Source organism: Notechis scutatus, chromosome 9 (assembly GCF_049901735.1).
Source record: "Notechis scutatus isolate UNSWTSFEM ecotype Mainland chromosome 9, rNotScu1.2, whole genome shotgun sequence".
NCBI lineage: Eukaryota > Metazoa > Chordata > Lepidosauria > Squamata > Elapidae > Notechis > Notechis scutatus.
The window spans coordinates 9,988,886-10,011,723 of NC_142017.1; the positions used below are offsets into that span (position 1 = coordinate 9,988,886).

At 43.7% G+C, this 22,838-nt stretch overlaps 3 protein-coding genes across 8 annotated transcripts in view; 2 read left to right on the forward strand and 1 right to left on the reverse strand.

Moving 5' to 3' along the window:
- The window catches only part of ANKRD27 (ankyrin repeat domain 27), a 45,590-nt gene extending 37,974 nt beyond the window's left edge, over positions 1 to 7,616 (reverse strand). For 2 of the 6 annotated variants that reach the window (XM_087971526.1, XM_026675923.2), the window contains exons 1-3: positions 7,226 to 7,387; positions 1,356 to 1,496; positions 270 to 380 (exon numbers count right to left, since the gene is read on the reverse strand). In XM_087971526.1, coding sequence (XP_087827652.1) covers positions 270 to 380; positions 1,356 to 1,457 — 213 coding nt within the window. In that variant the 5' untranslated portion in view covers positions 1,458 to 1,496; positions 7,226 to 7,387. Of the gene's footprint in view, positions 1 to 269; positions 381 to 1,355; positions 1,497 to 2,503; positions 2,529 to 6,916; positions 7,027 to 7,219; positions 7,388 to 7,419 lie in introns of those variants that run through there. The other 4 variants (XM_087971528.1, XM_087971529.1, XM_087971524.1 and 1 more) reach the window with 4 other exon arrangements.
- A 216-nt stretch (positions 7,617 to 7,832) lies between these two features.
- Positions 7,833 to 8,773, forward strand: RGS9BP (regulator of G protein signaling 9 binding protein). Its single transcript, XM_026675986.2, has one exon. The coding sequence runs from the start codon at positions 7,964 to 7,966 to the stop codon at positions 8,675 to 8,677; it is 714 nt and encodes a 237-aa protein (XP_026531771.1). The 5' UTR covers positions 7,833 to 7,963; the 3' UTR covers positions 8,678 to 8,773.
- Positions 8,774 to 17,948: 9,175 nt separating this feature from the next.
- Positions 17,949 to 22,343, forward strand: NUDT19 (nudix hydrolase 19). Its single transcript, XM_026675927.2, is given in 4 exon segments — positions 17,949 to 18,302; positions 18,305 to 18,786; positions 20,170 to 20,377; positions 20,950 to 22,343. Coding segments are annotated over 4 exon segments (1,110 nt in total). The 5' UTR covers positions 17,949 to 18,088; the 3' UTR covers positions 21,156 to 22,343.
- The last annotated feature ends 495 nt before the right edge of the window (positions 22,344 to 22,838 follow it).

Here is a 22,838-nt window from a genome sequence, read left to right on the forward strand (position 1 = left end):
ACCAAAAACACAATCTTTTTTTACTATCACATGGACTTTCAGAATTTTACAGCTGAAATATCTTAGCACTGAAAATCACCAGCCGTGGAAATTACCATCCTTCCAGACAAACATGTCTAGGTAATGCAGCCTAAAACAGATTACTAAATTCTCTAATTGAATCTTGATAGTTTGTCGCATTTCTCAGAGCATCACGAATGAATTTGTTTACTGCCGAAACACTATTCATCCAAGTCTGAACTGGCTCCCATTATTTCTGTTGTCCGTACCTTTCCATTCAAAGTGTGGAAATTGTTGTCTGCTGCTTTAAGAATGTAAGAGTCAAACTGGCAAGCTGAAATGATGCTGTTTGAAAGACTGCCTTTACAAGGTACCAGTATCTAGGGAAAAAGTTAGAGGATGTTACTGCACATACAGCTGGATCCCAAATCCATCACATTTTTGCTACAGCATTAGAAATTAAACCATGGCATAGGGTTTCCTGCTTGAGCAGACGGTTGGACTAGAAGACCTCCAAGGTCCCTTCCAACTCTGTTATTTAACTATGAAGAATAAGCAGGGCCTAGTAACCTACTGGTTTATCTCCAATTTCTGCAAAAATTGAGAGAGAAAATAAAAGGCTGAGTGCACGTTCTCCAAGAGAACAAAGAGCACCAAGGAATATATACCAATTATTTTTAGATTATCAATCAGTCGACCATTATTGCGGTCAAAGACCAGCATATATTAGATTTGTGTTTGTCCACCTTGGTATCTTGCAGATATGTGGGCTTCAACTCCCAGAATGGTAAGTTGGCTAGGGAATTCTGGGACTCGAAGTCCACAGATCTTCAAGTGGCCAAGGTTGAACATAGATTAGATTATACTGTACTGAATTAATCTGAGTGTCTTTTAATTGCTCCATAGCAGAGTTGCTAAAGAAGCTTCTCAAAATTATTCTAATCATAGAAGCTATGTTTAACAGCCCTGTGATACCTCAGTTACACAGAGTGTCACCTGCCCAGTCCTTTCCCCATGGAGATCAGACACAAAAGTACCCTTTTGACGTTACAGTGGGAAATGGTACATAAGTATTTTAAATAAACTTGTCCCTAGATCACTTCCCTTACTGGCCAGGGAATTCTGGGAGTTGAAGTTCACACAGCTGCTAAGGTTGAGAAATATTGTCCTACATCAGGAGTCTCCAACCTGGGCCACTGGAGGACTTCAACTCCCAGAAGTCCCCAGCTAGCAAAGGAGTTGAAGTCCTCCAGGCTTAAAGTGGCCAAGGTTGGAGAACCCTGTCCTAGATGAAACCAATGCTCACTCTTGGCCCTTTCAGAAGAGAATCTTGGGAGCCATCCTAATCTACTTACCATTCCATGGAATTCGGCAACTTTCTTGCAGAGATCCGGTCGTCGTTTCTGCATGGTTAAGTAGAAGGGGTTCCTCAAGATATCTTCATCATACATAGCCATAGGTGCCACCAAAATATCCAGCCCAGCAGCTTTCTGTAACTTAATCCATAACCCCCAACCCCAAAAATAATCAAATTCAAAGCAACATAATCAAAGAAAATTGTTACCAAAATGAGAATTTACTATCTTTTAAAGAAGTTATTTATTCTACTATTATGCAGCATCTGCTTTCTTTTATCCAAAATATGTTATGCTACAGCATGTTATTGGTAGTAGATAAATATAATGACTTCCTTGAAGCAAATCCAATTTCTCAATTTCAACTGACAATACATTCACGTAGGGTTCTTTGGTAATACAGAAGCTCCTGCTTCTGAGATATGGTTTTTCCTCCAATCTCTCAGTCCATTCTCGAACTTCAGGATTTTCTGGTAGTTTCCCAACTTATACCCAGATCCAACTCTTAATATTTTTTTAATTAGTCAAGTTGCTAGGTGTTGCCTCCTACTTCAAGAGTGATCTTCTCTTTGAGGATTGTACCATTACTGTTTGGTGGCATTCTTGCATTGCCACAGAGAAAATTATTGTGGCAATTGCTCCACTAACATGGTACCTACACAATTTCCTGTAGAAACTTTCCCATTACAAGAAAATGTTGGTGGATCAGGATTCTGTCTCTCTTCCTTTCATGGGGTAGACTTTGATTCTAAGCCAGAGGTCTCCAAACTTGACAACTTTTAAGACTTGTGGACTTCAACTCCCAGCATAGCTGGCTGAGGAATTCTGGAAGTTGAAGTCCACAAGTCTTAAAGTTGCCAAGTTTCGGGACCCCTTTTCTAAGTTCTCCAACGTTGTGTCCTGATGTCAGCCCTCCCAGATAAACAGGAAGCACAATTAGATGGACTACTTCTATTTTATTGCAAGGCTTAACAAAATCTTGCCAGTCTGAAGACACAAACTTCTCATCACCACTTTTAACAGGGCAGGGCAGGACTTTCCTAAGTTTTTTTCCTCTGACCATTAAGTCATTAGGGGCTCCTGCCTCTCTTCTCTGTTTCCAGGGCAACATCTACTCTTACCCCGAGATCATCTACATATTCCATTACCCCTTCAAATCTATTTGACTAGCTTCAATCATCTCGGCCAACGTGGGCCATGATTTTGCTCCGTGGAGGCAATGGGAATTATGGTCCAAAACACCTGGAGAAAACCAAAATTGAACTAAGTCAAGGATGCAGACCCTGATGCTCCGAAGTTTATACATGGCTTTCAAAGCCCCTCAAAAAAGTGGCTATAGAATTGCAATGTTAATGATTGTAGGGGGAACAGTTTTATATCTATGGTTTTTATAATAAGCTGCCCAGAATCACTTTGCAAGAGTGAGATAGGCGGCATATAAAGGTAACAAATATATAAAAATAAACTATGCACTTAGTGGCTGTTAGACAGCATTAATAGCCAGCAAACATAAATTACATCAATATCAATTTTTGCTCTTGTCCCAATCGTTTCCTTGCCTTGTTGGAGTATTAAGACTCGCCACAGTAACATCACGGTTCCTTAGCCTTAGAAATATTGCATCCTTGGAATACATGGAAAAAATAGTTTAACCTTCTATTCTATGAACTTTCTACACAGAACGAGCCTGGCTTGGCAAACATATGACCACAAGCCCTTTGAAGTTTTAAAGCACAAGCAGCACAATATTACAAAATCTCTTTGGTCACATGCTGGTTTTCATCACCGCACATTCCAATTCTTCATGAGAAGAGTCACAAAACATCAAGCAGGTTTTGTTTACAATCAACTCCTCTGGCCTACCTGCCATTACAAACAGGTTTCGTAACGCACAGCAGCAAAACATATTTTTGGGGGATTTATTTTAAAGTTCTGACTTTGCAGTGGTAATGCAACACGTAAAGCATGACCTATTTTTCCTTCTGTTGACTGGAACGTTTTCCACGGTGACCATGGAAGATAAAATCCACAAAAGAAGTATCCTTTTGACCATTGCAACACTGTGTATCTAAATAGCGTAGCCAAAACGTATGTAAAACAAGCAAAGAGTAGGGGGGGTTAGGATTACATCACACCACAATTTTCTTAGGGCGGTGGTTGAATCCACCACCACTCATAGAATCAGAATTAAAAGAGATCATTTCAGCCATGGCATCTTAACTCCCAGATCAATGTAGGAATCCAGACTCAACCATCCAATGGAAGGGAGTTTACCATGCCCCAATTGAGCTGATCTTTCTGTTAAAATAAAAGCAAGGTAACCTAATGCCTTAGCAAGGGATTGGACTAGAAGACTTCCAAGGTCCCTTTCATTATTTTATATATTTATCTTAAACGGTACGGGGTCTCCTGCTTGAGCAGAGACTTGGACTAGATGACCTCCGAGGTCCCTTTCATTATATGACATATTTATCTCAAACAGTATAGGGTCTCCTGCCTGAGACGGAGATTGGCCTAGAAGACCTCCAAGGTCCCTTTCATTAATGCGTCCTGGGATCTCAAAAACTCCTACAACCGAGTCGATTCCTTAGGATTTCTTGCAGAGTTGAAATCCAGGCCCCACTATCAATTAACAGATAGTCTTCTAACCCAATCCCATAGACTAATTCAAAAGTTGGGTGAAAGAACAAGGACACCCTTACCTGGCTTCTAACACTGACACTCCTTTTATAGCTAACTCATAACTGTACAATCTTTCTAGGCTAGGGGTCCTGAACCCCGGATCGACACCAATCCATGGCATGCTGGAAACCAGGCTGCTCAAACAAGAGAAGTCCCACCCATGGGATGCAGGCAACACGCGAAACCATGCCCCTCCCTCCGGTCTGCGGAAAGACCTCTCTCCATGGAATCGGTCCATGGTACCCAAAAGGTTTGGGGGGAAGACACTATTCTCGGCAGCCTATTATGTGAAATAAACTCATAAATAATGGACATAATGAAAAGTCCCAAAGAAGAGAATATAGGTAGCTAGGGTTAAACGGTGGAGTCCTGGATGCTCTCCACGTGCAAAGAATACTGTTTTAATTCCAAATTATAAAGGAGTCATTTGCTTTCAGAAGTTTCATTACCCAACTAGGGTAACATCATCATGGTACCTAGCTGAGTAATAAAGCATCTGCAAGCAAGCAAGCAAGATCAGACAGCACCAAGGAGTCCGTAATAAGAACTAGAATACAATGAAAACTTTGCTCAGCCCATAAGGTCCAAATGGCACATTTGGTTTCACTGAATCCAAAGGGAGGAATAATTTTCTGTTTAAAAACCCATAAAACTATGTCCCTTCCCCCCAAGAAAGTTTTCTGTGAGGGAACTTCTTGCTCTTTTGGGGAACTTTCAACCAATGTGACCCTCTCATGCAGCAGAACGACTTTAATTTGGAGTAGACACACATGAGCAAAAATTTAAGCTTTTGCTGATTAGAGCCAATTAATATGAGATAACAGATCATCTGTTTATTGTAGCTGGATAAGATAGGGAAGAAACAATGACTCTCCACCAGTTAAGGTAAGTTGTATAAATATTTTGACCTTGAGCTCTTAGAGTGAGTATTTTGCACACTACTTTCCTTAGATAAAAAAGTGGACACTCCTGCACTCATTAAAAGTTAGTAATAACAGGCCAGCTTTTAAACTCAGGCTGTAACTGCAATTAAGTCTGGTTAGTATATAGAAGGAAAATCACTTGACTGGGATTTTTTCTATGTTGTATGCAAGATTAAATCTAGTTAGGTGTTTGCTAACTTTAGCAGTTTTAAGATATCTGGACTTCAACTCCCAACACTAATCTAGTTGCTCCATAGTAAAGTCAGTTCCGAAGTTATCTATAGCACTTGCAAAGTCACCACTGTAAATCTGTGTTTCTCAACCTTGGTAGCTCGAAGATGTGTAAACTTCAACTCCTAGAATTCTCCAGATAGCCGTGTCAAGGTTGAGAAATAAAGCTGTAAGCAATGGCTACTTAAATAAATGTGTTAATCGTGCAGCTAGCACTATTATGGCATAGCTTCAAACTTAACTGTCAACATCTCTGGCCAAGGAAGTTAGCTGATAAAATACAGTGCCATGCTGTTCCCATATAACACAAGCACATGACTTGATACAATTTAGATATTAAGAAGTATCCTGGCGTGCTTGTATGTCCACTCGAACAAGTTTGAGTTGCTGAATATCTACATCTAGAGTCTGCATAGTTCCCTTCCCAGGAACGTGTCCTTTACAAGACACAGTTTTGACATTATTTCTATCTGCCTAATCAAATCAAACTGGGTACATCGGAAAATTAAACATTACCCAGAGATAATGCGCAAGGAACAGAAACTAGGCCAAAACTTCGCAATAAACAGAAAAGAGGAACCATGCAAGCAAATGTCACACTGGGTAGGTAAAGTTAATGCAACATTTTTGGGCCTTTTGTAAAAAGGGGTTTTCATGCTTGGGCTCCTTGCAATTTGAACAGAATCCTGAGGAATAACTAAAAACATTGTAATTAATATTGTCACACAGAGACCCAAATCCATATCTGAGGCCAAGCACCACTCAGCCTAACACTCACCATACTCAATCAGAGGGGATTAAATCATGTGCTACATGATTGGGTCAAGTTCCAGCAATTTTGGGTCTTTATTCAGCCCTTTAAGTGAAGCGAAAACTAATTTGAAAAGTCCAGTGGGGTCCCATTATTAGACTAGTGTTTTTCCAGCCTGGGCAACTTTTAAGTTGTGTGGACTTCAACTCCCAGAATTCCCCTGCGAGGATAGGATTCTGGGAGTTGAAGTCCACCAAGTTAAAATTTGCCCTGGTCAAAAAACACTTATGGGTTATGTTATATTACTGTACCGAATTAATCCAAATGTCTTTAGCTGCTCCATGTGGGAGTTGCTAAAGGAACTTTTTTAAAAAAATTATTCCCAGTGCACTACTGAAAAACACCCCACTAGTCATTTAAAGTCACTTCCTGGGTCGGCCAGCCTGAACTCCTGTATCATTTATTTTTGAGTTAGTTAAGTACACACAACTGCAGGTTCAATTAGTGAGGAAAGGCCAGGATACCGATGCTGCATCGCATCGTCCGAGACACACCGCCGTTTACTTCCACGTGCAAACTTCCTCGTTTCCTGCCCCGAATACAAGCTGCCCCACACAGTGGCCACGCGCGAACCTTCCTCTTCTCCCTCCCCCCGTCTAAAGAGGAAACCGAGGCATGCACAGGAAAAAGGGCCCGGGCGAGGAAACCACGCAGCGCAACGACCCCTCGCATCCAACCCGGGAGAGTCTCCCCGCCAGGAACCAGCCCGGAACCTCCCCCCGGCCGCGTCTCCTTTGCAAAGGGAACGCCGAGGGTTTCGACGTTTCGTTCCCCTCCTCGCCCGCTCTGGTGGAGACCCTCCGCCGCCCCCGCTCCGGCCGTCGGGGAAAGCCTGCCCTGGAGGGCTTTTCAGGCCCCGGATACCCCGCCACCCACCCCAGGCACTGCAGCAGGCAAGGCAGCCCCCTCCGGACCTTCGCTTCTCCCGACGTGCAGGCAAGGCTAACTTGCTAACTCAGCTCCCGCCGGGGGAAGCGGCACTTTCTGGGGCCAGGGGCTCCGAGCCATTGCACGCTTCGGGGAAGGGGCACGGAGGCCTGCAGGCAGGCAGGCAGGGAGGGAGGCTGGCTTGCTGGCAGCCCCGGGAAGCCTCCCCTCTCCGCCGCCCCGCCGACCCATCCTCCGGAGCTTCCCGGGACGCCCCCCGACTCCTCAACGAGGCACCCCGATCTCTTGCAACCCGCGCCTCCCTCGCCCGGCCCAAACGGGCGCTCAACGCTCACTTTCCGGCGAAGCCCCCGAGGGTCTCCTCTGCGCCCCTTCCCCACGGCGGTGGCGGCAGCAGCAGCAGCAACGGCGGCATCCCCTCTCCTGCGCCCCCCCCCCCAGCCCCCCAACCTCTCCTCTTCGCAGCCTTCTCCCCCCCTTCCCCGCAAGCGCCGCCCGTTCCTAGTCCGGGCCCCGAGGCGGATCCTACCCAGCAGGCGAGCCAATGAGCCCCGGCTTTGTCGCAACCGCCCCGGCGCGTCTGCTTGGCTGGGCAGGCGGCGAAGGTGGAGCTTGGGAGGCAGCGGCGGGGCGGGGACCGAGCCGACCCAGCGGCGGCAGGAGCAGCAGCGGTAGAAAGAGACTCCCCTCCCCGGGATGGTCCCGCCGGCGCCAGCTGCGCGCTATTTAACCCTAAGCGCCCGGACCGCGCCCAGCCCGGAGCTTCCCAGGCGGGCTTAAAGGAGACGGTCGCCGCTGCCGCGCCTGGGAAGCTGCATTCGGGCTCTTTCTCTCTCTCTCGTTTTTCCCCGGCTTCTCCCTCCCCGGGGATGCGCGCAGGGCGAGGAAGGGCGCCACGCTTTGCCCGGAGTGCGCGCAGGGCCGGTCAGGAGGCGGAGGCGCCCCCGGGCTCCCCACGGGGAGGGCGGCGGCGGCAGCAGCAGCAGCGAGGAGGGCTGCTCCGGACTCCGGCCATGCGCTCCCCGTCCGGCGGGCAAGGTTGCTCGGAGCGCTCTTGAGCCTGACGCCCGGCCATGGCCAAAGAGGAGTGCAAGGCGCTGCTGGACGCGCTCAGCAAAGTCACGGCTTGCTACCGGCACTTGGTGCTGACCGTCGGCGGCGCGACGGACTCGCAGGAGCTGCGCGAGGAGCTGAAGAAGAGCCGGCGGAAGGCGCAGGAGCTGGCCGGCGTGACGCGGACCAAGCTGACGGCCGCCCTGCGGGACAAGGCGCTGAGCCGGGAGGAGCGGCCCGAGTTCGAGCGCCTCTGGGTCATCTTCTCGGCCTGCTTGGAGATCTTGGAGAGCGACATGCGGCGCGCCCTGGAGCTGGGCCAGGCTTTCCCGCTCCACGTGCCCAAGAAGCCGCTCATCCAGACGGGGCTGAGCGGCGGCACCTCCGGCGTGGCGGCGCGGGCCATGAGCGTCCAGAACATGAAGTACGAAGCCGAAGCCAACATCGACGTGCTGGACCTGACGGACCTGGAGCAGGAGATCGGCCAGGTGGGCGAGATGATCTACGAGATGGAGATGAAGGTCAACGTGCCCCGCTGGACGGTCGAGGCCAAGCAAGACCCGGGCGCCGAGCTGAACGCCAACCTCAGCGGGGGCGCCTCTTCCCTGGGCGGCGTCTCGGGGGTCGAGAACAAAAGCCTTTGCGATCCTAGCAGGGTCCTGGCCGGGATCATTTTCACCGCCGTCCTCCTGATGGCCATCGCCCTGGCGGTGTGTGTGGCCAAGCTCTCCTAAGGCTGGACGGAGAGAGGTGGGATCGGTTCCTTGCAACCGCGGGGGGAGTTGCTACCTTTTCTGCACCTGCAACAGCCACGACCGGGATGGGGACTGAGATGGACGCTTTTTCTAAAAAAAAAAAAGCTCCGGGACTGTCGATCCAAGATCTTTCTCTCTCTCTCTCTCTCTCTCTCTCTCTGTGTGTGTGTGTGTGTGTGTGTATGTATGTATATGTTAAGTTTTCGCGGGTACTTACATGTATGGTATTCAGCTTTGTTCAGGTATTTTCCCACTTGAACACTAGAAGACCTTTTTATAATGACTAGAAGTCATTATAGTTGTGCTTTTAAAGTTGTAGCAACCTTTCGGCAGAATCTCATCTGCCATCAGGCTTCTGTATTGTGCTCATCATATATATATATATGCAATATATATATATATATATATATATATATATGCACATATATACATACATACATACATACACTACATACACATACACATACACACACACACACACACACACACACACACACACACATATATATATATATATATATATATATATATATATATATATATATATATATATAAAAATATACATATACATATACACACACCACACATGTTTTTGTAGATTTTCACGGGTACAGGTATGCAAGTTTTGGTGTGTTCAGGTCTTTTCCTGTGTAAGATTGAGAGTATCTTGGCGACGTTTCGACGAGGTCCCACTCGCCATCTTCAGGCTGGTGCTTTCGGCTTCGTGCTTGTGCTCCGATCACGCTTTGCTCGCACAAGCACAAAGCCGAAAGCACCAGCCTGAAGATGGCGAGTGGGACCTCGTCGAAAGGTCGCCAAGATACTCTCAATCTTACGCAGGGAAAAGACCTGAACACACCAAAACTTGCATACACACACACTCACACACAGGAGAGTATTTTATTTTTTTTTAAAGCCTGCTGGCTGGGCCTTTCAGGGTTAATAATGTGCGGGTATTATAAACTACCACGGTAGGGATTTGACTGCTATTTATAGAAGACCGTTCTCAGGAACTGGGACGGAAATATGGTTTGTGATTTAAGCTGGGAGGGGAGGGGAGGTGTGTTTCATGTTTACAAAAATGGGTAATAATAATTCCCGATGTGGAAGAGGCTGTGAACCAAGGTCAGAATGGGAGGGGGGTATATGTGGGTTTCAAATATAAACGGGCATTAACTCTGAAGCTGAAAGAGGGCAGTAACTTTTTTCCCTAAACCAAGTGGTGCAGCCTCCAGGCACAGAAACTTGTCTTTGTGAAAGATTGAACTGAAAAGTTGCTTCTGTTAACCACGTGCAGTATTTTTAAAAAATCCAGATTTGCAGAAGAAAACTTTCAGCGGCATTTAGGGAAAGATACGGAGTTGTTTTCAACTCACTACTGTTTCAGGTTTGCTTTGAAGCGGACTGGAAGGGGGGGGGGAAACCCTTATCAACAGGTTCTTAGTAGCCAACTTTGAACAACTTTACACATAAGTGTAAACCATTGTTTCCCTTCTTGAAGTCTACTGCTGTAGCGCTGAATCCCATGGAAATCAGTGAGATTTAAATTCTAAACATGCATCAGATGACAATGTGGTTTCTTTCGGCTTACTTTTTTTTGCAGACACAGGGATTCGTGTTGTTTAAACTAAAATATGACAAGATCTTCAGCGAGTTCAGAAATTTAGACAGGACTTTTTCCTCTGGGTTTAGAGACTTAATCCTAAAGGGAAATAAATTTAAACCTCCCGTCTCTTTGTTTTCAGATACTGAAAACTCTTTTGACTTCTTTCTAAAACAGAGAAGTAAGGTTTTAATAATTTCTCCAGCATGCTTATTCATTAATACATGAGAAAACTATGGGACTCTTGAGTAAACTTGTTTCTATAGTTGTATAGGTGGAATTAATTTGAAAGATTTACAGCTTGAAAATTGAAGTCAGTGAAAACACAAACCTTAAGATTAACCTAAAATCTCTTGTGTTTGGATGTCATGCCAATTATATGTAATCCGGCAGCAAAGAGTAATCCATTATATCTAGGCTAAATTTGCAGGTTAACAACAGCCCTTCTACAGGTATGGACTACCTGCAAGTTGTTGTGTAATTATTAAGAGACAAACAGGAAAATAAATTTCCGTTCAGCAATCTGTTAAACCCATCATATTTTACAGTTGTGCATGGCTTTAGGATCGGTATACTGATCCCATTGAGTTCCTTGCAGTTGGACAGATGCAGTCTTGTAAGCTTTACGAGAGAACGCCCCAGATTCAATGGGTGAATTTCTAAAAGCTGAGGTTCGTTGAAATGAGTTGCTCCAACTTCCGAAAGCACGTTGAATTACGGAACTGAAACCCTATGGGTAATCTTTTTTAGAAATAAGATCTGTTACCAGGTCGTCCTCAGCTTACAATGGAGTCCAAAACTTCTGTTCTTAAGTGAGACATTGGTTAAGTGAGTTTTGCCCCATTTTACGACCTTTCTCGCCACCGCTGTTAAGGGAATCACTGCATAAGTTCATAAGTTGGTAACCCGGTTGTTAAGAAAGTCTGGTTTTCCCATTGACTTCCCTGGTCAGAAGGTCACAAAAGGGGATCCCGTGACTTTGGGACACGTTAACGGTTATAAATATGAACCAGTTGCCAGGAATCTGAATTTTGATTACCTGATTGTGCAACGGTTGTAACTGAAAAATGGTCATAAGTCAATTTTTTTCAGGGCCGTAACTTTGGCCGGTCATTAAATGAACTGTTGAAAGTTGAGGACTACCTGTATTTAATACATTGGCCTTTTAGCTCCTGGATCAATATACAAAAGAACAGGGCTGCAAGGAAAGAAAGACATAAATAATTAAATGTGCACTTTGAGTGGCTAGCACTAATGGACGCTGTGCGGTCAAAGCCAGATTCTGCATTTGCAACCAAGCAAATCTTCTAAGTATGTTACCTCAAAAATAAATAGTTCTGTGTTCAGTAAGCAAGAAAATACTGCATTCCCAGGTACTCTTAAGGCATCAATATATTTTGACCATTGATTGTAAATATCTGCTTTTAAGAAAGTCCTAGGAACAGGGCTGTGGGAGCCACAAGGATGTCAAAACTGTGTATTCCTTTTGGTGCTAAAGTACCCATCTCTCTTTCTTGTAGCGCGATTCAAATGGCTGCTATTGTATTGTTCACTTCACTTGAAGAGAACATCCCTTGTTCATTGGAAGGACCCACGTTTGCTGTTGTAATTACGAGGCAGTCGAGTTGTTTGATCATGAACAACTGAATCATGATGATCTTTATTGGAGTCTAGTCTTGCATTTATACACATTTTTAATTATCCTCCATCATTGGTTAACTTTTGTTACTGCTTAACTTTCATTACTGTTTAGCACGGTAATTATCTCTAGTTAAAGTCTAACATATGTTTACTTCCTCTCTCTCATCCTCCTTTAGATTAGTGACTTTGTTTACCTGAGTTGTATTTGCTTGGAAACATTCTTTATCTGAGGTTTGCCATCCGAGATTGGAACATTCCTGCAATTACAACTCTACAGTTTGCATGTTAACAAGGGCTAGAATAGTTCTCTTAAATACGTCTCATATTTTATGGGAGAACACCTAGACTTAAAGTGCTCTTACATAGGCTGCATGCAACACTGTTATATAGGCTGGAAGGAAGAAGCTGCAGGAAAACAATTGCCTAGCTGGAATGCTCCCAAGACACCTTTTTAATTGGGAATTAAAACAGTATTCTTTGCACCTTGAGAACTCAAGTCCAAGAACTATTGGTATGTATAAAATTGCCACCTCTCCACTCTTGTTTTACAGGGTTTATTTTGCAAAATCCAGGTTAAAGTCATAAATACATCACTGCAAACTACTTATTTCCCTGAAAACTAAGTTATCTTTATGAAAGCATTTATGTTTAGGAAACAGTTCTAATTCCAGTAAGATTTATTTTCCAATTTAGAAAGGTGTTGCTCATGTCTGTACATCCATTAACTGTCTGCATTACTTGTTTTTTCTCTAAGCTATTTCTAAATTACATCTCAAGTCCTGACACAGGATTGTCATCATCTGATTAATTAATCTCTTCTTTGCTCAGCTCTCATCACATCTGCTCAGCACCACTGACTGTGCGATATGGTTTAGGGATAGTTTTATCATGTGTGCAAAACTGACCAGATGCAAAGAAGATCAAGATTGGTGCCACCCTTAAATAATACTGTGAAAGAAATATCTTCTTGTAGGGGGGTTTATGTGTGCCAGATTGATCTTCAGGAACTGATGGAATAATCAAAAACATGACATGCTTTTGTTCATCCATAAAAATAATGCAGGAACCCTGTTCACCTTCACCTCTGCTCTAAGATTCACAAATGGTGTTTCATTCTGGAAGAAACTATCTCGAAGTCTCATTTTTAAGTCATACAGAACCAGAAACATTAGCACAGAATTTTATTGCCGATAAAAGTCTGACCCACTGAGGTTTTCTTTTAGCTAGGTCTTTAAAAGCCTTCAGAGACTCTATAGAATCATCAACCCCACATCACGATTATTTATTTATTTAAAGTTTATTTAAAGCCAAGTTGTTTTGCTCTCTAAAAACAAAAGCATTGTTAACCGTCTTGTGTTTACAAAGCCATAGATGTTTTCATTGTAACAAAAGTGTACGTTTTCGTTGAAAAGGAAGGAAGCGAAGTCCCTTTGTAATAGAATTTATTATTTTAAAAAGTCAAATTCTGCAATTTTGATGAAGTTGAGAATTACGACAGGAATGGTAATTTGAGGAATTATGAACTCTGAATGTTTGATTTTTTAAAAATAGTGTTGATTTGTTGCATTCCAACGAATGCTGGGTTTATATTAAAACAATTGTTTCAGTATTAATGTGAAAGTAAGTATTATAAACTGGCATTCCGTGGTTCAAGAGTATTCTTTTATGCTCAGGATAAAACCTATTGCTATTATTTATTTAAAATAAAACCTCTTCTGTTAACTTGCCAGCCTTTTGAACGGATTGCTTTTAAAGACAAACTCCTAAACATACATGTGTGCATGTGAACTTCTTTAGCAATATTTACCTTTCGCATGTTTTTCATGAAGTTATTTGGCCAGAATGCTGAATTAAAGGCCCTTAAATCTTTTCCTTCACTATATTTCTAAGCTCACAGTGCCAAGCTGGCACAAAAATGAATTTTTTGCTAAACTCAGCTGCAGTGTATCCCAAATGGCCTGTTGTACTTATTAAGAATTCAAAATTCGCTCCCAAACTAGGGTCCAATTGAAAACTGGCATTAAAAGAAACGCTGATCCATTTTACACTTTGTTCCATTTTTGTCTTGTATTCCAGTAATTACAAATGGAGTTGGATTCTGCTGCACTGCTTAAGGCAGAAGAGATGCACATTAAAATTTTCGTTGTCAAGAGTAATAGAAAGTATTCAAGCAAAGCAAATAATACAATCTTGGCTGTTAAGGTAAAATATTTGTGAACATCACTGTGTAGTGATGTAGTCAAGTAACCAAGGAAAGAATAAATCTAGAACTCAGGAAACAATTACTAAAAGTGAAAGCAATCAATGGACCAACTTGCATTCAGAAGTTGTGGGTCCTCCATCACTGGAGGCTTTGAACAAGAGACTGGACAATCATTTATCTGAAATGGTATAGGGTCTCCTGCTCAAACAGTGGGTTGAACTAGAGGACCTCCAAGGTCCCTTCCAACTCTGTTCTATGTTCTGAGTATTTATGATGCAGAAGACTATAACACACTTTCAAATTCTCCTTTGAAAAACTGCAAAGTGTTTTGTACATTAAAATGTGAGGCATGTGATTCCCTTGGATGTAAGCACAATTATTGATGGTGTGAGTGATTGAAGATTATTTTTTCAGAACTAAACCATGACATCCATGTTTCGTAATAATTGCTCCGTTTAAACATTTCTTGCTTATGAAATAGCTACAAGATGTATGGGCAACACAACAATCTGCCTTTTTCATCTGCAGTATTTGAAATTACCAGAATGTCTCTGTGCTGAAAAATTAAAAGGGTCATTTTTCCACATCTAATGGTACGTACTAAATAAGTTTTCTGGCCTTGAAAAACAGGCTCTTCACAGAACTGCAATTTCCTTTTTTAATATCGGCGAGCCCAGGATAAACATTCATCTGCTACCTCTTCTGTATCCACATTTTTACTTGGCGGTTCTGTGAGGAATTAAGCTCACTGAACTTCACTTGTTTCAGTGACTTAAGGGTTGCATAAGATCAGCAGCAAGTTAATAGGCCAGGTTACATGACAAGTATGGTGGACTCCCATGGAAAGGATGAGACACAAGCGAGTGAACTCGGGATGGGAGTCCAGAGCAATTTCTGGTGTCCCATTTTATTGAGAATTTTACACATAGTAAGCATTCACATTGTGGATTTCAATAATTAAACACAATACACATAATTGTCTGAGCTGCTTAATTGTTTCTGGTGTTTGCTTTTAATTTCCTTGTTTTATCTAGGTGACCTTTAGGCAAACATGTATGTATAAGGTCTTAGATTAATCATTACTAAATACTGGAGTCAAAGTTTATTCCCACAGACAAGCTTACCTACAATAATCTACAATAATCTTACCTACAAAAAAAAGTTTGTAAAATTTGTTTGTAAAGTTTGTGAAAGTAAGCAAACCCAAGTTTGCATGATTTAACAACACCTGTGTCAGCTCTGTAAGGTAAGCCAGCCTTGAGAATCAATTCCACGGGAAGACTAAAAATCAACTTTATTAAGACCAGCTACAACAAAATCGGGTAAGTTTGTTTGTGCCTTACCTCTTCTACCCTTCATTGAGGGAAAGACCAATATGATAAGAGTAAAGATAAAGGTTTCCTTTGTCCAGTTTGGTCTGAATCTAAGCTCGTTCCCATTTCTTGGGGAGTAGAGAGCAGCCAGTGTTATACAAGATGCTTCTATGGTCATGTGGCCAGCATGTCTATGTACTCCAAGGTGCACAGGTTGCTGCTACCTTCCATTTGCATGCTTTCAAAGTGCTAGGAGCTGGGACAAGTAATGGGAGCTCACCCCTTCACGCTCAGTCTCGAACAAACAGGGCTGTCTGTTGACAAGCTCAGCCTCTTTAAGCTTTAACCCTCTGCGTCTTTATTGAGGGAGACGTCAATGTGAGTCTCTCCTAGTACCCTCTTTGTGGCCAGGCCTTGAGGAATGCTTGACGGTTTCTGAATGTTTCTTTTACAGCCCTTATAGGGCTCTCTGCAATTTCAATTTATATAGCATGATGCAGGCTAGTCTGCAACAAACACACACACACACCCAGAAGAAATGCAGCTAACTTCAGACTTGCATGCTGCGTAACTGCAGCTTCCAAGCTGGAGATGGGAGCAGATGGATCAATGAGGTGGCAGCTGAAGTCTGCAGCGGGGGCTTTATCTCTGACCTTTGCTAGTCCATTAGCAAAGCTCTTGCAACAACATGCCCAATGGTGCAACTCAGTAAATCTGCCCTGGCTCGACCCTTCCATACAATCCCCAAAAGATCATCCCTGGGCCCCCCACCCTCACAAAAAAAAACATTTCTCATCTTGACCACTTTAAAGTTGGGTGGACTTCGACTTCCCAAATTCCCCAGTCAGGATAGGGTAGCCGTCTATTTATGACTGGAATTGAGCCCAGAATTATGGTCAACAGTTGTATAAGTTGTTAATCAGCAGGTCACTCCATGACCACAGTCAAATCTTACAAACTTTTTTTTTGGGGGGGTGGGTGGTCGTTAAGTGAACCCCACAGCCAATAAATGAATGCCTCAAGCACTAAGCAAAAATAGGGTAATCTTCCATTTATGACTGGAATTGAATCCAGAATACTGGTAATCCAGGTCGCTCCATGACCACAATCAAATTTTACAAACTTTTTTTTTTTGGGGGGGGTGGCCGTTAAGCCAAGCCAATAAACGAATGCCTCAGGCACTAACCAAAGATAGGGTTGTCCTCCATTGATGACCCAAATTAAACCCAGAATACTGGTCCTCCCTTATTTTATTTATTTTTATTTATTTATTTGATTTGCCAATTGTTTACAAGATAATAAGTATAAGTGTATACATAGTTGTGAATACATGAAATGGGTACATATAAGAAAAATAAAAGAATAAGAGAAACAATAGGACAGGGACGGTAGGCACGTTGGTGCGCTTTTATGCACGCCCCCTACAGACCTCTTAGGAAAGGGGTGAGGTCAATGGTAGACAGTCTAAGGTTAAAGTTTTTGGGGTTTGGGGAAGAGACTACAGAGTCGGGTAGAGTATTCCAAACATTGACCACTCTGTTGCTGAAGTCGTATTTCCTGCAATCAAGTTTGGTGCGGTTAACTTTGAGTTTGTATCTATTGTGTGCTCTTGTGTTGTTATGGTTGAAGCTGAAGTATTCATTGACAGGTAGGACATTGCAATTTTATATACCATGCTTAAATCAGACTGAAGACGGCGTAATTCAAGGTTTTCTAGTTCTAGAATTTCAAGTCTGGTGGCATAAGGTATTCTACAACGAGTAGAGGAGTGGAGAACTCTTCTTGTGAAATATTTCTGGACTTTCTCAATTGTGCTAATATCAGATACGTAATGAGGGTTCCAGACTGATGAACTGTATTCGAGTATTGGTCTAGCAAATGTTTTGTATGCTCTGGTTAGTAGTGTGATATTACCAGAGAAAAAGCTACGTAGGATTAGGTTAACAACTCTTAATGCCTTTTTGGCTATGTAGTTGCAGTGGGCTCTAGCACTCAGATCATTAGAGGTGAGTATTCCAAGGTCCTTTACAGAGCTTGAGTCATCAACAAGGTCTTGACTATTCAGCTTGTATTTTATTTTCTGATTTTTTTTGCCAATATGTAAGACAGAGCATTTATTTGTTGAGATTTATGGAAGTCGTTAAGCAGGACCACGATCAAATGTGACAAACTTTGGTTTTTGGTGGTCGCTAAGCGGGGCCGCTAACCCCACTGTGCCAAGAAACGAATGCCTCCGCCAAGAAGCAAACCTAGCCCTCCCCTTCTGACCCTAACTGAGCCCGGCATTACGACCCACCCGTGGTGGAGGTCATTAAGCAGGTCCCTCCAAGACCAGGGATCCAGTTTGCAAACTTGGCTCGCCCAACGACACCGCCAGTGCCAGCCTCCCTTCCCAGCCCAGGAGGCGGCGCGTTCCCAGCCTGGGTGAAATATCCCAAGTCCCGGGGAGGCGGGAAGGGGCAGAGCCGGCTTCTTCCCCACCGCAAGGCCACCTAGCCCGCAGGGTAGACTTGCAAAAGCGCCCTTGCCAGGAGAGAGGGGAGAGGAGAGGCGGCCGCTGCCTCCGGCCCCGCGCCGAGCAAGGAAGCGAGCCGCCCTTCAGCCCCGCTGGGGCCCTTCTCCGCCCTGACATGACCTCCAGGCCCTGGCGGGAGGCTGCCACGCTGCTCCTGGCGGCGGGCAGCGGCGGCGGCGGCGGGCGGCCTCCGCGTCCCTCCGCCTTCGACTACCAGGTGCTGCTGCTGCAGCGGAGCGCCCGGAGCGCCTTCCTGCCCTGCGCCCAAGTCTTCCCGGGCGGCGTGGCGGAGGCCGCCGACTTCTCGCCCGCCTGGCGGGAGCTGCTGCCCGAGGGCCGCGCTGCGGGCTGGGCGCCGAGCCGCCCGCCCGGCCTCCGCTCTTCACCGCCCGCCGCCGGCCCGAACTGGGCGAAGATGCCTTGCCGGCCGACGTGGCCTTCCGCATCTGCGCCATCCGGGAGACCTTCGAGGAGAGCGGGCTGCTCCTGGCGGTGCCGGCCGGGAGGGACGGGGGCCCGGCGGCTCCCGCTCTGCTGCCCACCGAGCTGCTGCAGCGGCTTCTGCCGGCCGGCCAGCTGGAGGAGTGGCGGCGGCGGGTGCAAGGCGACCCGGGCAGCTTCCTGCAGCTCTGCCGCCGCCTGGGCTGCGCGCCCCACTTGCGGGCGCTGCACGAGTGGGGCAACTGGCTGACCCCCGTGGGGCGAAGCGGGCCGGCCGGCCGCCGTTACGACACCGCCTTCTACCTGTGTTGCTGCTTCGGGCAGGAGCCGCCCGCCGCCTCGCACGACCGGCAGGAGGTGGCCGATTGCAGGGTGAGGAGGAGGAGGAGGAGGAGGAGGGCCCGGGAAAGGCAACTTGGAACGGTTTGCAAAGCCCGGGGCTCTGGGCGGGCTGCAAGCAGAGACTGGGCATAGAGAGGGGACTCCTCGACTTACAACGGTCCGTTTAGTGACGGTTCGAAGTTACAAGGGCACTGAAAAAGGGGGCTTGGGACAGGGACCCCCCTTTGGGCACCAGGGACTGGTTCCACGGAAAGAGGTTTCCCATGGACCAGAGGGGGGGTATGGTTTCACATGCTGCCTGCATCCCATAGATGGGGCTTCGCTTGGTTGCATGACCTGGCATGCAGCGGTCCAGTGCTGGGCCAGGAATACGGGGTTGGAGACCCCTAACTTAGGCCCATTTTTCACCTGACCGTTACAGCATCCCCATGGTCATTTGATCCAAATTCAGACACTTGGACAACTGACTTACAGTTATGACGGTTGCAGCGTCCTAGGGTGGTGTGATCTCCTTTTGCGACTTTTTTTTGCAAGCCAAGTTAAGAAGGGGAAGCCAGGTTAACCAAAACATTAACTTACTGAATAACTGCCGTGGTTCACTTAATAACGGTGACAAGGAAGTTCATAAAAGGGGGCCAAATTCACTGAACAAATGTTTTGTTTAGTGACGGAAATATCGGCCTCGGTTGTGGCTGTAAGTTGAGGACTACTTTTACTTGCTTCCAGAAACCTCGTTTGCATCCTGGGTTGGCAGGAGGAATGGGAAAGGGAATCCTAAACTACTATTGTGAACTTCAACTCCCAGAATTTCCCAGCCAGCATGGGGTAGATTTCCACTTATGACCATAATTGAGCCCAGGATTATGGTCATAAATTGTGGAGGTCATTCAGCAAATTGACCATGATCTATTTTACATTTTTTTTTTTGTAGTGGTGGCGAAATGAACAAAATTGGGCAAATTTGTTTGTGCTTTACCTCTGCTCCCTTTTATTGAGGGAGAGACCAATATGATAACGGTAAAGATAAAGGTTTGCCCTGCCCAGTTTTGTCTGAGTCTAGGGGGAGAAGCTCATTTCCATTTCTGGGAGGGGGGGAGAGCAGCCAGTGGTTACACAAGATGCTTCCATGGTCATGTGGCCAGTATGACTATACTCCAAGGTGCACAGAATACTGCTACCTTCCACTGAAACGAATAGCTATTTATCTACTAGCATTTGCATGCTTTCAAAGGAGCATAGGAGCATAGGCTAGGAGCTGGAGCACATAATGGGAGTTCATCCCTTCACACTCAAGTCTCGAACAAACAGGATAAAACAGTCACTGAAAGCACCAGAATCCCTTCTACAGAATATCCCTTTAATTGGGAAATGACATGGCTTGGAGATTGATTTTAATGCTTCATTCTTTTTCAGTGGTCAACCCCTTTAGAAGCTGTTGAACTTTTTAACTCAGGAGAAATCTGGATAGCACCACCGCAGCTTTATGAGTTATGTAGGCTCTGCCATTTTTCATCCCTTCATGATCTGGAGAGGTTTAGCTCAGAACGAGCTTTAGAAGGTTGTGAACGCTGGATGTCAGTTACGTTGATGGCTTCAGATGGCCACATGCAATTGTTGCCAGGTAGGTAAAAATGAAGGACTCTGGTTTATTGATGCACTGAACACTAAACAGAAGCTGCAACGTGAATCTACCTGTCTGAATAAGTGGCTTGCTGGGGTCATATGCCAAAAAGTGCTTAAGGCAAAAGCTAAATAATGAAATTAAAATTTCCTGATGTAAATTTCACCTAGTACACTTAGTAGGATTAATGAGCAGATATTCATTAGACTTTTGTTATATGGAACATACAGTATACTCAACTATAATGCTACGTACTTGGTTGTAGAAGTGCTGTGTACTGTGAAAGCAGTAATCGTGGTTTGTAAATCTTGGATCATTGCTTAACATGTTTATGAACCCAGTAAATAAAAAGTACAATTTGATTGCATTCGTATTTTCCTGTGCATCTCTACTTTAATACTTCTGCTCTTGGTATGTTGAGACACAAACCTCTATTAAAAATAGTGTCTCCTAGTCAATATTTTGTCACAACTTTTCATATCACCATTTAGACTGAAGGTAATGTTAGTATCAAAAATTCATATTTATACCTGTAACTCTGCATATAACTGAGAGAAATAATTATATTTTAGGTGACGATTTATATCCCAAAGATCCTGATTTTACTGGCAAAAGGAAATCTGTGTTGACCACAAATAAAAACATTGAAGAACTAATGAAAGAAGCAAGAAACCATCACCGGATAGTAATACGAAGCCGTAATAATACAACTATCCACATGAATATTGAATCTAAATATAAACATATAAATCCAGTTAGACTGGACTCTAAAATGTGAAATAACGTGGATTGCACCAGTCAGTTGTATTTCTCATACTGGAATTACTAAATTTTGAGAGATGTTGGAATAACAATGAATTACCATAATAGCACTGTGCCATTTTTGTGGACATACCTCAATATTAATGTAAATTATTTAGATTTCAAGTTGTGTTGATCAGTGTAATTATTCTTGTTATGCAAATGTGCCAATTCTGGAATAGAGACCTATCTTCTAAGAACCCGAATTTAATTTACTTGTTTGTTTACTTGTATGTTATAGCTATACTGATATATCCTTAAAAAAAATTTAAGGTGGTTTGCAACTTCATTATCATTCAGTACTGTAAACAAAAGACTATCACATTATATTTTAATACATTTGAATTATTATTACAGTTATTATAAGTGATAAGTAGGCATCCAGAGTACATGGATTTGGGTCATGGCAGCGATTGCTTGCCTTGATGCTGATTTCAGAATAGTGGGTATGACTATTCTGGGTAGTCATACCCAGAATAGGGTATGAATGAAGCTCCACCCCTTTTCAATATGCTTTTAGTGCATGCAGCACACATTAAAAGGAACAGAACTTTGGTCATCCAGGTGCATCTGCTGTTTTAAAGGCAGTGACCATTCCTGCAGGTGCCGCTGTTGACCAATAGGTCATTTGCCAAAATTGAAAAGAACTGAACAATTTGAATGTATGTAACAATATATTTTTCTCTACCTGGAAATCATATTCAAAATAAGTGCATTGCAGACTGTAAATGCATATATTCAGAACTACTTCTGGGAAGCACTTAAATGCCATTAAAGGCCTGGACGTCTGTTCTTATTTGTTTGTTTGTTTTTTTATATAAATTTTTATTGGTTTCTAAAACAAACATAAATAAAACATAAAAACATCAAATCATCTTCCATATATGTACATACAGTGTGCCGGTTGGTTTACAAATTGTTTTGTGCTTCCATTTCATAGTCTTCAATTATAATTACATTGTATATAATCTCGTATTTTCAATCAATATATTAAATACATTAATATCATTATTAATCAATCATTTGACTATACTTTTATTCATTCATGTTTTCCAAAATGATCATTTTTAATGGTTCTTTTATTCTTGCTAAATGAAATAAATACTTTTAGCAGTATTTTTCATGGTTCTTTTATTCTTGCTAAATTAAATAAATACTTTTAGCGGTATTTTTCATGGTTCTTTTATTATTGCTAAATGTCCCACAAATGGTCATTTCTCCTCAAATACTATAGGTTTAGAACTAGCTGGATTTTTATTTTTTTAATATATCTGGGTGAAAACTCAAGACTGTGCAAGACAAGTCATTTCACCCAGGGCCATAAAACATTGAAAATGTTTCTTAGCCATATATAAAGCAGGGGTCTTCCAACTTGACAGCTTTAAGACTTGTGGACTTCAACTCCCAGAATCCCTCCTCCAGTCATGTTAGCTCAGGAATTCTGGGAGTTGAAGTCCACAAGTCTTAAACTTGCCAGGTTTGAAGACCTTTGATCTAAAGGATCAGATGCCTTCTTTTCCCATAGTTAGTGCCCAGTGAATCCAATAAAACATGGGAATCCAGTAACAAACAGAAATCCAATAAAACATGCCAAACAATCAATGGGGCCTATGTGTGTGTGTGTGGTGTGTATGTATGTATGTATATACACATACACACA

Excerpts from the sequence above, each read along its gene's own strand:
- RGS9BP (XM_026675986.2), top strand. The coding sequence starts at position 7,964 with ATGGCCAAAGAGGAGTGCAAGGCGCTGCTGGACGCGCTCAGCAAAGTC.